The sequence below is a fragment of the Nerophis ophidion genome, linkage group LG04 (assembly GCF_033978795.1).
Source record: "Nerophis ophidion isolate RoL-2023_Sa linkage group LG04, RoL_Noph_v1.0, whole genome shotgun sequence".
Classification (NCBI taxonomy): domain Eukaryota; kingdom Metazoa; phylum Chordata; class Actinopteri; order Syngnathiformes; family Syngnathidae; genus Nerophis; species Nerophis ophidion.
Genome location: NC_084614.1, coordinates 14289005 through 14307255, shown reverse-complemented (window position 1 = coordinate 14307255; position 18251 = coordinate 14289005). Strand labels below are relative to the sequence as shown.

Below are 18251 nucleotides of genomic sequence, written 5' to 3'. Positions count from 1 at the left end.
AGAGGGCGCTAGTGATCCTTCTTGCGACAACTCGGGTGCAGAAGAAGTGACAACAAGCAGCAGGAGTGAGCAGCGATCGTTTATTTGTTCCTCTCGCTTGCCCTATTAACATGGAGGATTACATATCTAAAATAAAACAGTTTTCTAAACTGGACTTTCAATCGAAGCAGGAGGTATTAAAGGAAGATCTCCATCGAGACAGAGAGACTTAAAACTGAAGAAAGATCAGGAAGACTTCTATAAACAAGTTACTCATGGGTGTCAAACTCTGGCCCGCGGGCCAAATTTGGCCCGCCGTGTACTTTCATTTGGCCCTTGAATCAATATCAAATTAACATTAGAGCTGGCCCGCCGCTTTAACGCCACATTCACCGCTAATACTCATACTGGTCAACCCTCACGATTTTCCCGGGAGACTCCCGAAGTTCAGTGGCCCACCCGAATTTCTCCTGATTTCACCCCGGACAACAATGTTGGGGGTGGGCCCTAAAAACACTGCCTTTGGCGTTCTCTACAATCTGTCGCCACGTCCGCTTTTACTCCAAACAAACAGCGTGCTGGCCCAGTCACATAATATATGCAACTTATACACGCAAACAAGTGAATGCAGGGCATACTTGGTCAACAGCCATACAGGTCACACTGAGGGTGTCTGTATAAACAACTTTAACACTGTTACAAATATGCGCCACACTGTGAACCCACACCAAACAAGAATGACAAACAATTTGGGAGAACATTTACACCGTAACACAACAGAACAAATACCCAGAACCACTTGCGGCACTAACTCTTCCGGGACGCTACAATATACACCCCCGTTACCACCAAACCCCGCCGCCGAAAAGAGGCATTCAATTTATTTATTTTTTTGATATGCCATTGATATTTTTTAATTATTATTATTTGAAACTTGATTTTGCATGTCACTATAAAGTTATATAAGCCTTGCTTGTTCAATATTCAATGCAAAACTTGTGTGGGTCCCTATCAAAAGGTTAATTTGTTCAACCTTGGCCCACGGCTTTGTTCGGTTTTAAAACTTTGGCCCACTCTGTATTTGAGTTCGACACCCCTGAAGTTACCGATGCTTTTGATCAGAAGGAGCTGCGCATGGACTTAATTTTAAGTAAAGGTAACACCATAAAGTTTTTTTTAATTAAATGTGCTTTTCATGATGGTATCCTTACATCACACTCAAATGTATAAGCGCAGGTCTAAATTTACCGCATGCCTTTGGTAAGCGCCGGAGTGAGAAGAGGTTTTAAATTAATTAGCGCCTCGGCGGCAATTCAAGGAAATACAGTAGCCTTGATTGCTAAAACTAAGTAGATGCGGAAAACAGCGTTTAAGGAAAACATGAAGCTGCTACAGGAAAACACCAACAAAACAGGAGAAGACACCAAAGTAGGAGCGCAAAATAAGAAGTAAAACACTACATACAAGAAAAACGCAAAAAAAACTAAATAAGTCAGGGCGTGATGTGACAGTACACCTACTTTGAGACAAGAGCTATGGTGATGCATGCTTGGTTATGCTTTAGCCATACCCAACAATTGCGACAACGACTTTTTACCGTCAACTGAGTTTCGTTTTTTAATGATTCCTGCTGGTGGTGTGCCTTCGGATATTTTCATGGAAAAAAAATGTGCTTTGGCTGAAAAAAGGTTTAAGAACACTGCTTTAAAAATCACCTCATATTAGTATGTTATTTTGAGTCATGTTTTACTGAGGGTAAGCAAATAAAAAGATAAAAAATGGGACCGCATGGATCTTTAAATAGAGGAACTGCTACTACCAGCTAGTGGCTTGTAAAAAGAACATTACCAGGAAATGGATATTACAAAAGAGCCCAACTTTGAAGATACGGATGGAAATCACAAAGGACATTTTTAAAATGGAGATAATGGCCTTTATTAATTATAAATTGGAGAAATTCACTTCATACTGGGAAAACTGGCTCAATTATGTCACGCCCCATAAGCCTGATTTTATTTTCTCAAATTAGTTTAAAAGAGGTCACTCCCTATAGGTCTATAGTTGTTTTCCTATCTCTTTATATTATTTTTAAAACATTATTATTATTGTCAGAATCATTGTATCCAAGTTATCACAAAACTTTGTGTTGCCATGAGTTCCCGGCGACTAGACAAAAGCTGTCTTTGATCCTACCAAGAAGGAGGCTTGTATAACTCCACTGTGTAGGATGAAGGTGTTCTGTTTCTTTGATGTATTGTAATCCACAGAAAGATTTTGTCTTGACCCGAGACCTACAAAGCGGAGAGGACGCAGGACTAGACTCCCCTCAAGGCGACCTTTTCTTTGAACTGTTTGATATAAAAAGGCAATGGCTTTTTACGACCCCTGTCCCTTAGAAACAGCTGTTGCCATGTAATCAGGGAAAGTCCAAATAAAAGAGGAGGCTTACAATCGTTAGTCAGAGCGAGATGGAGACTATACAAAGAGTACAGTCCAGACGTCTCTCCTCAATTGAGCCAAATTTTATTCTGTTCAATTCCTTGCTTCTTGTCTTGTTTAATAGATGTCATCAGTGTTTGAACCTGACAATTATTATTTTTGTATTTTAATAATAATGCAATACAATACTTGTTTATAGTATTATTACGGTAGTTTTTGTTTTGTTTTTTTGCTGTTTTTCTCTTTTTGGGGGAAAACATTTAAAATAAATTAAATAGAAGTACATAGTTTCAGCACGAATAAATTAAATAGAATAACATAGTTTCCGCACGACACGCACAAGAGAACCCTCAAGTTTCTGGACGACTGTTCAAACGGTTGGGCCACTATGCCCGACAGAAGAGAAGAGGTAGCATACTTCCAGGAGAGTGCAAAGTCACACGATCTGTGATTTTTCACTGTAAATATCTGAAAGTAGCTAGAATTTAAGCATTAAATGTTACTATTCTAACAGGGTAACTGCTAGTATACATCCAAGATGGCAACAAGTAACAGAATATGATTTTTAGGTTTAAAATTAAGAAATGTGCTAAAACGCTAGCACGCTAACATTAGCCTTCTAACAGGGGAACAGCTAGCATACAAACATAAGACGGCAACAGTTAACAAAAGCCATATTTATGAGGTTAAAAAGTACAATATCAGTCAAAATGCTAGCAAAAAATGTTAGCATGCTACCATTGCCATGCTAACACACTTTTAAGATGGCGCGAAGTAATAGAATCTCTGCTTATTTGGTTAAATGTATCACATTTTCTAAAATGCTGACTTACTTTTAAAAGTACATTTGCTAAAATGTTAGCATGCTAACGTTATCCTAACAGGGGAACAGCTCGCATACATCCAAGATGGCGACAAGTAACGAAAGCCATATTTATTAGGTTAAAAAGTACAATAGTCTAAATGCTAGCACTAAATGTTAGCATGCTAACATGACCATGCTAACACTTTTAAGAAGCCGCAAAGTAACGGAATCTCTGTTTGTTTGGTTACAAAATATGATATTTGCTAAAATGCGGACCTACTTTATCACAGAATATGATTGTTACGTTTAAAAGTACATTTGCTAAAATGCTAGCACGACAACATTATCAGAATCAGAAATACCTAAATAATAACCGAGGGGAAATTCAGATGTTATCCTTCTAACAGGGGAAAAGCTAGCATACATCCAAGATGGCGAAAAGTAACGAAAGCCATATTTATTAGGTTAAAAAGTACATAAGTCAAAATGTTAGCACAAAATGTTCGAATTACCATGCTAACAGACTTAAGATGGCGCAAAGTAAAACAATCTCTGCTTATTTGGTTAAAAAGTATAAAAATTTGCTAAAAAGCTGACTTAAATTTCAACGGAATATGATTATTACGTTCTGAAAGTACATTTGCTAAAATGCTAACACAGTAACATTTTCCTAACAGCGGAACATCTAGCATACATCTAAGATGGCGACAAATAACGAAAGCCATATTTATTAGGTTCAAAAGTACAATATCAGTCAAAATGATTCTACAAAATGTTAGCATGCTAACATTACCATGCTAACACAATTTTAATGGAATCCCTGCTTATTTGGTTAAATAAGTAGGAAATTTGCTAAAATGCTGACTTAAATTGTAAGCATGCTAACAATGACCATGCTAACATGCTTTTAAGATGGCCCCAAGTGACACAATCCATGTTTTTTAGGTTAAAATGTGTAACATTTGTTGAAATTGCTAGCACAGAACATTAGCATCGTAATGTTAGCATGTCAGCATGTAAACAGCGAGTGTTGTGACGCTTCAAATGGAATGGAATGTTTAGCTTTTTTTTATTTATTGTAAAACATTTATTCGAACTAAAGTATGAATTCATTCAATATTTATAAGACAGGGTTTGTGTGTAAGCAAAAAATAATGGCGGTAGCGGGGGTGTATACTGTAGTCTTTTGGAAGATTTAGGGGTTCTGGGTATTTGTTCTGTTGTGCTTATGTTGTGTTACGGTGCGGATGTTCTGCCAAAATGTGTTTGTCATTCTTGTTTGGTGTGGGTTCACAGCGTGGCGCATATTTGTAACAGTGTTAAAGTTGTTTATACGGCCACCCTCAGCGTGACCTGTATGGCTGTTGACCAAGTATGCTTTGCATTCACTTGTGTGTGTGTGTTAAAGTTGTACATGTAATATGACGCTAATAGCAATGCCTTTAGGCACGCCCCCAATTTTGACGTCCGAGTGGAAATCGGGAGAATGGTTGCCCCGGGAAGCACAGTGGAGGAGGGGTTAGTGCATCTGCCTCACAATACAAAGGTCCTGAGAAGGGTTCAATCCCGGGCTCGGGATAATTCTGTGTGGAGTTTGCATGTTCTCCCCGTGACTGCGTGGGTTCTCTCCGGGTACTCCGGCTTCCTCCCACTTCCAAAGACATGCACCTGGGGATAGGTTGATTGGCAACACTAAATTGGCCCTAGTGTGTGAATGTGAGTGTGAATGTTGTCTGTCTATCTGTGTTGGCCCTGCGATGAGGTGGCGACTTGTCCAGAGTGTACCCCGCCTTCCGCCCGATTGTAGCTGAGATAGGCACCAGCGACCACAGAAGGGAATAAGCGGTAGAAAATGAATGGATGGATGGTTGCCCCGGGAGATTTTCGGGAGGGGCACTGAAATTCGGGAGTCTCCCGGGAAAACCGGGTGAGGTTGGAACGTATGCGTCCGACCGGTTGGAGGCCACGGGGAAGACCCAGGTCACGTTGGGAAGACTATGTCTGGCCTGGAAACGAATCGGGATCCCCCAGGAGGAACTGGGTGAAGTGGCTGGGGGGAGGGAAGTCCCTTTTAGACCAGTTGATCCGCCGCTTCTTTTCTTTTTCTCTTATGTCCCCCCCTCCCTCCGGTCCAGTGGCCATGGATGAAGTCTTGGCTGTCCAGAGTCGGGACCCAGGATGGACCGCTCCCCTGTGGCGACATCTGTGCCTCCGCTTGGGATGGTTTCCTGCTAGCTCCAGTTTGGATGAGACTCTCGCTACTACCATATTTCCTTGAATTGCCGCAGGACATAAAGTATGCGCCTGCCTTGAATTACTGCCGCGTCAAACTCGCTTTGCAAAATAATTATCGCATGCTTAGTATTACCTGGTCAAACTCGTGATGTCACGAGTGACACTTCCCCTGTCATCATTTTCAAAATGGAGGATGCCGATTTCAATACCGGTAATTTGAAATCGCATAAAGGGAAGAAGATTAAGAGCTATTCCGTAGGATTTAAGGTCCAAGCTTACATCACACTCAAATTGTTACTGCATGCCTTTGGTAAGTGAGAAGAGGTTTTAAAATAATTAGCGCATGCTTACTTTTACCGCTGGCCTTTGGTAAGCGCAGGAGTGAGAAGAGGATTCAAGGAAAGACGGTATATTGGATCCACTTTGGACTTGATTCTCACGGTTAGGTTAGATCCACTATGGATTGTACTTTCACAATATCATGTTAGAGCCGCTCGACATCCATTGCTTTCGGTCCCCTAGGGCAGTGGTTCTCAAACGGGGGTACGCGTACTCCTGGGGGTACTTGAAGGTATGCCGAGGGGTACGTGAGATTCAAAAATCCTTTATAAATATAATTATTGAATAATACTTCAACAAAATATGAATGTAAGTTCATAAACTGTGAAAAGAAATACAACAATGCAATATTCAGTGTTGACAGATAGATTTTTAGTGGACATGTTCCATAAATATTGATGTTAAAGATAGTAATATTTATATCATCGTTCATACACACAGTCATATTTATATCATCTTTCATACACATTTACAGCAATATTTATATCATCTTTCTACACACAGTAGTAATTATATCATCCTAGACACTTATAGTAATAATTATATCCTCTTACACACTTACAGTAATATGTATGTCATCTTTCATACACACTTACAGTAATATTTGTATCATCTTGCTGTAATAATTATATCATCTTTCATACACACAGTAATATTTATATCTTACACATTTACAATACTGTCTATCTGTGTTGGCCCTGCGGTGAAGTAGCGACTTGTCCAGGGTGTACCCCGCCTTCCACCCGTTTGTAGCTGAGATAGGCGCCAGCGCCCCCCGCGACCCCAAAAGGGAATAAGCAGTAGGAAATGGATGGATGGAAGATTTATTTTTTTGTGAAGAAATATTTAGAATTAAGTTGATGAATCCAGATGGATCTCTATTACAATCCCCAAAGAGGACACTTTAAGTTGATGATTACTTCTATGTGTAGTAATCTTTATTTAGAATGGAATAATTTGTTTATTTTTCAACAAGTTTTTAGTTATTTTTGTATCTTTTTTTTCCAAATATTCCAAGAATTTAATAAATCAGAAACTGATGACATAGTGCTGTATTTTACTTCTTTATCTCTTTTTGTCAACCAAAAATGCTTTGCTCTGATTAGGGGATACTTGAATTAAAAAAATGTTCACAGGGGGTACATCACTGAAAAAAGGTTAAAAACCACTGCCCGGAAGGGGGTAGGGGGCTGCCCACATATGCGGTCCTCTCCAAGGTTTCTCACAGTCATCATTGTCTACGTCCCACTGGGGTGAGATTTTCCTTGCCCTTATGTAGACCCTACCGAGGATGCCGTTGTGGTTTGTGCAGCCCTTTGAGGCACTTGAGATTCAGGGCTATAAAAATAAACATTGATTGAAGTGTGGGCTTCCCTGCTTGGGCTGCTGTCCCCACGACCCGACCTCAGATAAGCTAATATTATGGTCACGTGATTGGAATGTACCGTTTAGCTGGCGCCAAGCCACCATGCAAGTTAGTCGCTTTACCTTAAAAAGTTCCTTTCCACCTGAAGTCACACGACTCGGGGACAAGTTTCGACATGTTCGCTGGCGTTGATAAGTTAGCTCGGTTAGCTTCCGGTGTTAGCATGTGTGCTAAACTAGACTGGGGCGCGGTGCTAACCCGGCGACGAGAGTCTATGTTCGGCAGCGGAGTGAGCGAGGACTCGGGAGACCGGCACGACGACCATACTTTACCTGAGTAATATCTCCAGCGAGCTTTCATGTTTGTCCAGCGGCCTCCCCAGCGCGTTCCTGCGGAGCTTGTTCAACTCCTCCACGGCGCGGATGTGCTCCGCCTGCTCGTCGCCCGCCGGGTAGGTGGACGTGACATATTTGGCCAGCGGCTTGACCAAGTCTACCTCGGTGGACTTCTTCAGCGGGACAGAAATGAAGGTCGCCATTTGCTGGGAGAGGAGAAGGGGGGGAAGAACACAAACAAGAGCGAGAGACTTCACTTCCTGGATTGTTCCCCCTGTCTGGTGACGTCATAAAGACGAGGGGGCTCGCACTGCGCAGACTCGAGAGTGTGGAAGCGTCGCCAAATCCATGGCCGTATGTAATCTCTGACAGGGGTCCGGGCTCAATGGTATTATGGGCACCCCCTTTTTTTTTAGATGACATAAAGCAAGTATTAACACCACAACACCATTTGTATCCAAAAAAAATCCAAAGAAAACGTTCAAGTGATTTGTTTAATGCATACTTGCCAACATTGAGACCTCTGATTTCGGGAAGTGAGGGGTGGGGCGTGGTTAAGAGGGGAGGAGTATATTTACAGTTACAATTCACCAAGTCTGTCTATATATATATATATATAGGCTTCACAGTGGAAGAGGGGTTAGTGCGTCTGCCTCACAATACGAAGGTCCTGCAGTCCTGGGTTCAAATCCAGGCTCGGGATCTTTCTGTGTGGAGTTTGCATGTTCTCCCCGTGAATGCGTGGGTTCCCTCCGGGTACTCCGACTTCCTCCAAATTCCAAAGACATGCACCTGGGGATAGGTTGATTGGCAACACTAAATTGGCCCTAGTGTGTGAATGTGAGTGTGAATGTTGTCTGTCTATCAGTGTTGGCCCTGCGATGAGGTGGCGACTTGTCCAGGGTGTACCCCGCCTTCCGCCCGATTGTAGCTGAGATAGGCGCCAGCGCCCCCCGCGACCACAAAAGGGAATAAGCGGTAGAAAATGGATGGATGTCTATATATATATATATATATATATATATATATATATATATATATATATATATATATATATATATATATATATATACATACATACACACACACACACGGCGCAGTAGAAAGAGTGGCCGTGCGCAACCCGAGGGTCCCTGGTTCAATCCCCACCTAGTACTAAGTTCGTTACGTCCGTTGTGTCCTGAGCAAGACACTGCACCCTTGCTCCTGATGGGTGCTGGTTAGCGCCTTGCATGGCAGCTCCCTCCATCAGTGTGTGAATGGGTGAATGTGGAAGTAGTGTCAAAGCGCTTTGAGTACCTTGAAGGTAGAAAAGCGCCATACAAGTACAACCCATTTATCATTTATTTTTATATATGTATACATATATATATACATATATATATATGTATATATATATATATATATAAAATAAACTTGCCAACCCTCCCGGGTTTTCCGGGAGACTCCCGAAATTTAGCGCCTCTCCCGAAAACCTCCCAGAAGAAATTTTCTCCCGAAATTCAGCCGGAGCTTGAGTCCACTCCCCCTCCAGCTCCATGCAGACATGAGTGGGGACAGCCTGTTTTCACGTCAGCTTTCCTGTTGTATAAACAGCTTTCCTGCCCAATCACATTAAAACATCAACAGATTTTAATAAAAAACTGCACACACAAGGAGACGAAGCAGAAGAACGAGGAAGTTACAGCCATGGCGACGCCGTCTGTAATAGAGTGATTCTATGTTGTCTGTTGCCATCTCCTGGTGAATGTTGGCTATAGCGTTATGGGGTTGCTTTTTGATTGGCCAACGATTTACGTGGTGTTGTGCACCTGACGGCAAGTGACTCTTGCCAGTACGCAAATGGAAGAACAAAGGTTACTCAAATAGTGAAAGGTAAGTGTTGTTGTGTTTTTTTTAGTAACCAGCAAGCACAGTACAGTTAAAAGAACAACTGTGTTTTTATTACTGTGTATTTAAAAGGTGCCGTCTGAAATTCAACTATTTATTTTATTTATATAAATATAATAAAACAAATATATATAGCTAGAATTCACTGAAAGTCAAGTATTTCATACATATATGTATTTATATATATATATATATGTATGAAATATATATGAAATACTCAAGTTGGTTAATTATACTCCTCCCCTCTTAACCACGCCCCCCACCCCAACCATGCCTCCGCCCCACCCCCGCCTACACCTGTCCACACCCCACCTCCCAAAACCGGAGGTTTCAAGGTTGACAAGTATGATTTCAGTGTTCATTTATTTAGACATATATACACACACATAACACTCATCTACTCATTGTTGAGTAAGGGTTGAATTATCCATCCTTGTTTTATTCTATGTCACTATTTTTCTAACCATATGCATGTACAGTCGATGACAGTATTGTCCTGTTTAAGAGTGTCACAAAATTGCTGTTTACGGCAGACGAACTGCTTTACGGTAGATGAAAACGTGACTGCTGTTGTTGTGTGTTGTTACAGCGCTGGGAGGACGTAAATGAGACTGCCTAACAATAAACCACGTAAGAAACCAAGAATTCGCCCTCAATCATTCTACAGTTATAACATCATTGGGCAGACACGCTGTTTATATTGTGCGAAAGCGGACGTGAAAACAGGCTGTCCTCACTCAGGTCCGCATGGAGCTGGAGGGGGTGAGGCCTCCAGCTCTGCCTGAATTTCGGAAGAAAATTTGTCCCGGGAGGTTTTCGGCAGAGGCGCTGAATTTTGGGAGTCTGCCGGAAAATCCGGGAGGGTTGGCAAGTAAGTTTTAATGTCTTATTAAAAAAATGGATTGCTCTAAATCAGTGGTTCTCAGCCTTTTTTCAGTGATGTACCCCCTGTGAACATTTTCTTAATTCAAGTACCCCCTAATCAGAGCTAAGCATTTTTGGTTGAAAAAAAAAGATGAAGTAAAATACAGCACAATGTCATCAGTTTCTGATTTATTAAATTATATAACAGTGCAAAATATTGCTCATTTGTAGTGGTCTTTCTTGAACTATTTGGAAAAAAAGATATAAAAATAACTAAAAACTTGTTGAAAAATAAAAAAGTGATTCAATTATAAAGATATCTACACATAGAAGTAATCATCAACTTAAAGTGTCCTTTTTGGGGATTGTAATAGAGATCCATCTGGATTCATCAACTTCATTCTAAACATTTCTTCACAAAAAAATAAATCTTAACATCAATATTTATGGAACATGTCCACAAAAAATCTAGCTGTCAACACTGAATATTGCATTGTTGCATTTCTTTTCACAGTTTATGAACTTACATTCATATTTTGTTGAAGTATTATTCAATAAAAATATTTATAAATGATTTTTGAATTGTTGCTATTTTTAGAATATTTAAAAAAAATCTCACGTACCCTTTGGCATACCTTCAAGTACCCCCAGGGGTACGCGTATCTCCATTTGAGAACCACTGATCTAGACATCTAGGTCTTTTTGTTGATGCAATTAAATGTAACTGGTTGAATGTGGAATAGGTGTCTGAAAAGTGTCATGCTCCCTCTGATCGAAACAAACACACGTCCCTGTCACCAAACACCAGCCAGGGCGCCGTCAAACTCGTCCATCCTTCGCATCTCTATATGTCGTTTTTGTGGTCCAAAAGCTCACAAAAAAGCAGAGCAGTTTTTAAAAAAAATACACAGTACAGGCCAAAGGTTTGGACACACCTTCTCATTCAATCCATTTTCTTTAATTTCATGACTATTTACATTGTAGATTGTCCCATTAAAACTACTACGAAAACGGGAGGCAGTAAGAACGGAGACGGTTCAAAGGGAGACGGTAAGAAGGAAGACAGTGAGAAGGAAGACGGTAAGAAGGGAGACGGTGAGAAGGAAGACGGTAAGAAGGGAGACGGTGAGAAGGGAGACAGTTGAAAGGTAGACAGTAAGAGAGACGGTAATCAGGGAGACGGTGAAAAGGAAGACAGTGAGAAGGAAGACGGTAAGAAGGAAGACGGTGAAAAGGAAGACAGTGAGAAGGAAGACGGTAAGAAGGGAGACGGTGAAAAGGAAGACAGTGAGAAGGAAGACGGTAAGAAGGGAGACGGTGAAAAGGAAGACAGTGAGAAGGAAGACGGTAAGAAGGGAGACGGTAAGAAGGGAGACAGTTCAAAGGTAGACAGTAAGAGAGACGGTAATCAGGGAGATGGTGAAAAGGAAGACAGTGAGAAGGAAGACGGTAAGAAGGAAGACGGTGAAAAGGAAGACAGTGAGAAGGAAGACGGTAAGAAGGAAGACAGTGAGAAGGAAGACGGTGAAAAGGAAGACAGTGAGAAGGAAGACGGTAAGAAGGGAGACGGTAACAAGGGAGACGGTGAAAAGGAAGACAGTGAGAAGGAAGACGGTAAGAAGGGAGACGGTAAGAAGGGAGACAGTTCAAAGGTAGACAGTAAGAGAGACGGTAATCAGGGAGACGGTGAAAAGGAAGACAGTGAGAAGGAAGACGGTAAGAAGGAAGACAGTGAGAAGGAAGACGGTGAAAAGGAAGACAGTGAGAAGGAAGACGGTAAGAAGGGAGACGGTGAAAAGGAAGACAGTGAGAAGGAAGACGGTAAGAAGGGAGACGGTAAGAAGGGAGACAGTTCAAAGGTAGACAGTAAGAGAGACGGTAATCAGGGAGACGGTGAAAAGGAAGACAGTGAGAAGGAAGACGGTAAGAAGGAAGACGGTGAAAAGGAAGACAGTGAGAAGGAAGACGGTAAGAAGGAAGACGGTGAAAAGGAAGACAGTGAGAAGGAAGACGGTAAGAAGGGAGACAGTTCAAAGGTAGACAGTAAGAGAGACGGTAATCAGGGAGACGGTGAAAAGGAAGACAGTGAGAAGGAAGACGGTAAGAAGGAAGACGGTGAAAAGGAAGACAGTGAGAAGGAAGACGGTAAGAAGGAAGACAGTGAGAAGGAAGACGGTGAAAAGGAAGACAGTGAGAAGGAAGACGGTAAGAAGGGAGACGGTAAGAAGGGGGACAGTTCAAAGGTAGACAGTGACGGTAATCAGGGAAACGGTGAAAAGGAAGACAGTGAGAAGGAAGACGGTAAGAAGGAAGATGGTGAAAAGGAAGACAGTGAGAAGGAAGACGGTAAGAAGGAAGACAGTGAGAAGGAAGACGGTTAAAAGGAAGACAGTGAGAAGGAAGACGGTAAGAAGGGAGACGGTGAAAAGGAAGACAGTGAGAAGGAAGACGGTAAGAAGGAAGACGGTGAAAGGGAAGACAGTGAGAAGGAAGACAGTGAGAAGGAAGACGGTGAAAAGGAAGACAGTGAGAAGGAAGACGGTAAGAAGGAAGACAGTGAGAAGGGAGACGGTGAAAAGGAAGACAGTGAGAAGGAAGACGGTAAAAAGGAAGACAGTGAGAAGGAAGACGGTGAAAAGGAAGACAGTGAGAAGGAAGACGGTAAGAAGGAAGACAGTGAGAAGGAAGACAGTGAGAAGGAAGACGGTAAGAAGGAAGACAGTGAGAAGGAAGACGGTGAAAAGGAAGACAGTGAGAAGGAAGACGGTAAGAAGGAAGATGGTGAAAAGGAAGACAGTGAGAAGGAAGACGGTAAGAAGGAAGACAGTGAGAAGGAAGACGGTGAAAAGGAAGACAGTGAGAAGGAAGACGGTAAGAAGGGAGACGGTGAAAAGGAAGACAGTGAGAAGGAAGACGGTAAGAAGGAAGACGGTGAAAAGGAAGACAGTGAGAAGGAAGACGGTAAGAAGGAAGACAGTGAAAAGGAAGACAGTGAGAAGGAAGACGGTAAGAAGGAAGACGGTGAAAAGGAAGACGGTAAGAAGGGAGACGGTAAGAAGGAAGACGGTTAGAAGGAAGACGATTAGAAAGGAGATGTTTGAAGGGAGATGTAAGAAGAGAGGCTGTAAAAAGGGAGACGGTAAGAAGGAAATCAGTAAGAAGGAAGACAGTAAGAAGGAAATCAGTAAGAAGGAAGATGGGAAGAATGGAAACAACGAGAGAGAATGCCAAGAGTGTGCAAAGCAGTAATCAGAGCAAAGGGTGGCTATTTTGAAGAAAATAGTTATATCACCTTTTTTTTGTTAAGTACATAACTCCAAGTGTCTTCATTCATAGTTTTGATGCCTTCAGTGACAATCTACAATGTAAATAGTCGTCCAAACTTTTTGCCTGTACTGTATTTATTCCAAACAAATGCCGTTAAAAAAATCCAAAATTTCCAATGCATCAATCAAGGAAATGTATTACAAGTGAAGTCTTAACAACACTAAAAAACCTGCTGAGCTTAATTGTTTTATATTGTGTTGAAATATGAACAGTAACATCTTAGCAATATAAATAGCGCTAAGCTTAAAAATTTTTTGTATATTCCCGGGGCCATATGAATCCCTTCCCTACTGTATCGACAGTAAAACACAGCACATTGTTGGAAATGTATCGTAGACTGTATTTATGTTATTCACATGTGAATAATGCTGTATAATACTGTATTTATGTTATTCACATGTGAATAATGCTGTATAATAGATTGTATTTATGTTATTCACATGTAAATAATGCTGTAAAATAGACTATATTATTCACAAGTGAATAATGCTGTATAATAGACTGTTATTCACGTGTGAATAATGCTGTATAATAGACTGTATGTATGTTATTCACATGTGAATAATGCTGTATAATAAGACTATATTTGTAATCCACATGTGAATAATGCTGTATAATAGACTGTATTTATGTATTTCACATGTGGATAATGCTGTATAATAGGCTATATTTGTAATCCACATGTGAATAATGCTGCATAATAGACTGTATATATATTATTCACATGTGAATAATGCTGTATAATAAGACTATATTTGTAATCCACATGTGAATAATGCTGTATAATAGACTGTATTTATATAATTCAAATGTGAATAATGCTGTATAATAGACCGTATTTATGTTATTCACATGTGAATAATGCTGTATAATACTGTATTTTTATCATTCACACGTGAATAATGCTGTATAATAGACTGTATATTATTCGCATGTGAATAATGCTGTATAATAGACTGTATTTATATTATTCACATGTGAATAAATCTGTATAATAGACTGTATTTATATTATTCACAAGTGAATAATGCTGTATAATAGACTGTATTTATATTATTCACATGTGAATAATGCTGTATAAGACTATATTTGTAATCCACATGTGAATAATGCTGTATAATAGACTGTATTTATGTATTTCACATGTGGATAATGCTGTATAATAGACTATATTTGTAATCCACATGTGAATAATGCTGCATAATAGACTGTATATATATTATTCACATGTGAATAATGCAGTATAATAAGACTATATTTGTAATCCACATGTGAATAATGCTGTATAATAGACTGTATTTATGTTATTCACATGTGAATAATGTTGTATAATACTGTATTTTTATCATTCACACGTGAATAATGCTGTATAATAGACTGTATATTATTCGCATGTGAATAATGCTGTATAATAGACTGCATTTATATTATTCACATGTGAATAAATCTGTATAATAGACTGTATTTATATTATTCACAAGTGAATAATGCTGTATAATAGACTATTTATATTATTCACATGTGAATAATGCTGTATAATAGACTGTATTTATATTATTCACATGTGAATAATGCTGTAAATAGACTATTTACGTTATTCACATGTGAATAATGCTGTATAATAGACTGTATTTACGTTATTCACATGTGAATAATTCTGTATAATAGACTATTTATATTATTCACATGTGAATAAATCTGTATAATAGACTGTATTTATATTATTCACAAGTGAATAATGCTGTATAATAGACTATATTATTCACATGTGAATAATGCTGTAAATAGACTATTTACGTTATTCACATGTGAATAATGCTGTATAATAGACTGTATTTACGTTATTCACATGTGAATAATTCTGTATAATAGACTATTTATATTATTCACATGTGAATAACGCTGTATAATAGACTGTATTTATGTATTTCACATGTGGATAATGCTGTATAATAGACTATATTTGTAATCCACATGTGAATAATGCTGCATAATAGACTGTATATATATTATTCACATGTGAATAATGCTGTATAATAAGAGTATATTTGTAATCCACATGTGAATAATGCTGTATAATAGACTGTATTTATGTTATTCACATGTGAATAATACTGTATTTTTATCATTCACACGTGAATAATGCTGTATAATAGACTGTATATTATTCGCATGTGAATAATGCTGTATAATAGACTGTATTTATATCATTCACATGTGAATAAATCTGTATAAGACTGTATTTATATTATTCACAAGTGAATAATGCTGTATAATAGACTGTATTTATATTATTCACATGTGAATAATGCTGTAAATAGACTGCATTTACGTTATTCACATGTGAATAATGCTGTATAATAGACTGTATTTACGTTATTCACATGTGAATAATTCTGTATAATAGACTGTATTTATATTATTCACATGTGAATAATGCTGTATAATAGACTGTATTTACGTTATTCACATGTGAATAATTCTGTATAATAGACTGTATTGGTCACGTTTTACCTGACATGAAATGTGCCAATTGGAGGTGTGCATTATTCCCTTTAGCCACCAGATGGCAGTAGAGTGTGAGATACCTTAAAATATGTCTAGTGGCGATTTCAACTTTGACCACAGCATCAGGTTGCTGTGTAGAGAGGCGCTTCATCATTTTCAGCGGGCCGCATTGCAAAATGACTCCCCCCGGCTCTTCACGGGGTTATATGAATCTCTTCCCTACTGTATCGAGAGTAAAACACAGCACATTGTTGGAAAGGATGCGGCGGGGCAAGTTATGAAAGCATTTATTCCCAGCACGTGTCCAGCATACAAGCAGAATCGTCAACATTTAAGAGTCCTCTCATTCGCGCCACACACACAAAAAACACACACCGCTGGTCTTATTGGCCCACGCTCGCTCACTGTTTGGGGTCGATGAACATCCAGGGTTATTATTAATAACATTATGAGGTGTGTTGTGTTGGCGCCACAGGAGCTACAAGTCCAGACTCTGCTGTGACGCAGCAAGACGACGACGACGAGGACGAGGTGTGTGTCTGGAGGTCACCTGTCTACATATGGACGTTGTTTTTTTTTCTTTTCTAGAACAGATGGCCTCGTCTCTTCTGAGGTTTGACCTCCGACCTCGTCCCGCCGGACTTACCACACATGCGCTTGTCTCTACAGCAGTGCTTCTCTTATTATTTTCTGTCACAAGTTGATTTTTTTTTCATATGTGTCAAGATAGTTCTCTACTTACAGTAAAGACACTTTTACGCCATTGCTTCTCACCTTCACCCCACGGAGCCCCGCCCCCTATGTCAAAAGCAAGCATTTTAGGGGCGGTCTGGAACTTACTTAGTTTAATTTTGCTTACAGACGGAATTTTTTTCACGTCCCTCCACCCCGGCTGGAGTGAATTTTTTTACCTAACTGTATGTGTCAAGGTACACGCCATTGCCCCTCCCAGGGGGGGCCCGCCCCGCTATTTGAGAAGAAGTGCTCTACAGCAAGCTAACAAATCTATTAGGATCAATCGAGTCTTTGCAAGGGGAAAAAAAACATGCACATTCACACACTGACACTTTTTAAAGAGGCAGACAGCACATTTAGGAGGGTGGACTAAACCTACACAGGATGTGTGTGTGTGTGTGCACTTGCTCAGCAACATAAAAAAAAAAAACGAAGGATGGATGGATGGATGGATGTGGAGCTGCCATGATTTAAAAAGTCCATAGGATGAAACGCACAGTTTGGTCCACATTTGCTGTCTTTCTTTAAAGATGGCCGTCCTGTCAAAAGCAACAAAGTTTGGAGGGCGGCGTTGTCCCAGGCGCGAGTAAAAAAGCTCACACGGCACCAGAAGGAAGGAAAGAAGACGATTCTGTTGACTAAAAGAAAAGAATAAAAAGGGTAACAGGCAGATAGCGAGACACTGATTGGGTCACTAAATGACGTTGTTATTAGGACACCCCCCCCCCTCCCCCAATAGCAAGCTGAGATAGCGTGCAAAAAGGTCATGGAATACTGGCCGCTTTCTCAACGACCCCGCGCCTAAAGAGGGATGCTGCGTTACCTTTCACACACCTCTTTGTGCTCCTAATGTTTTCAATATGAAACAGTGGTCACCCCCCCGCATGTCAGATTCTAACATTTACACGCCTCTTTCCTGGCCATGCAACAACCAATCAGGACGGGAGAAGGGTGGGAGGAGGGAAACGACGACCGGTGGGACGCCCCGTCGTCGTCGTCGTCTGCCCCCGCCTACTTCAGGATGAGATGGAGTCCTTCGCCGTGCTCATCTGGAGAAGACGAGAGACGGTAAGAAGGGAGACGAAAACAGAACACGAAAACGGGAGACGGTAAGAGGGGGTTTGAAGGGAGACGTAAGAAGGGAAAGGGTAAGATGTGAAACGTTTCGAAGGGAGACAGTAAGAAGGGAGAGGGTAAGAAAGGAGATGCAAAGAAGGAAGACAGTAAGAAGGGAAACGGTTCAAAGGGAGACAGCAAGAAGGGAGACAGTAAGATGTGAAAGATGTGAGACGGGGAAGAGGAAGACAGTGAAAAGGGAGAGGTAAGAAGGAAGACGGTAAGATGTGAGACGTTAAGAAGGGAGACAGTAAAAAGGGAGATGGTAAGAAGGGGTTTGAAGGAAGACAGTAAAAAGGGAGACAGGAAGAAA

General features: G+C 40.4%; 2 protein-coding genes and 1 long non-coding RNA gene across 6 annotated transcripts in view; 1 reads left to right on the top strand and 2 right to left on the bottom strand.

Moving 5' to 3' along the window:
* pdcd6ip (programmed cell death 6 interacting protein) overlaps positions 1-7807 on the bottom strand; it is a 49019-nt gene extending 41212 nt beyond the window's left edge. For both annotated transcript variants that reach the window (XM_061897149.1, XM_061897150.1), the window contains exon 1: positions 7496-7807. In XM_061897149.1, coding sequence (XP_061753133.1) covers positions 7496-7701 — 206 coding nt within the window. In that variant the 5' untranslated portion in view covers positions 7702-7807. The remainder of the gene's footprint in view (positions 1-7495) is intronic.
* LOC133550958 (uncharacterized) lies at positions 7104-10330 on the top strand. Its single transcript, XR_009806403.1, has 3 exons — positions 7104-7852; positions 9978-10018; positions 10130-10330. It is a non-coding gene; the product is annotated as an uncharacterized LOC133550958 (long non-coding RNA).
* A 6028-nt stretch (positions 10331-16358) lies between these two features.
* Positions 16359-18251, bottom strand: part of ubp1 (upstream binding protein 1) — a 38317-nt gene continuing 36424 nt past the window's right edge. For all 3 annotated transcript variants that reach the window (XM_061897145.1, XM_061897144.1, XM_061897147.1), the window contains exon 16: positions 16359-17871. In XM_061897145.1, coding sequence (XP_061753129.1) covers positions 17834-17871 — 38 coding nt within the window. In that variant the 3' untranslated portion in view covers positions 16359-17833. The remainder of the gene's footprint in view (positions 17872-18251) is intronic.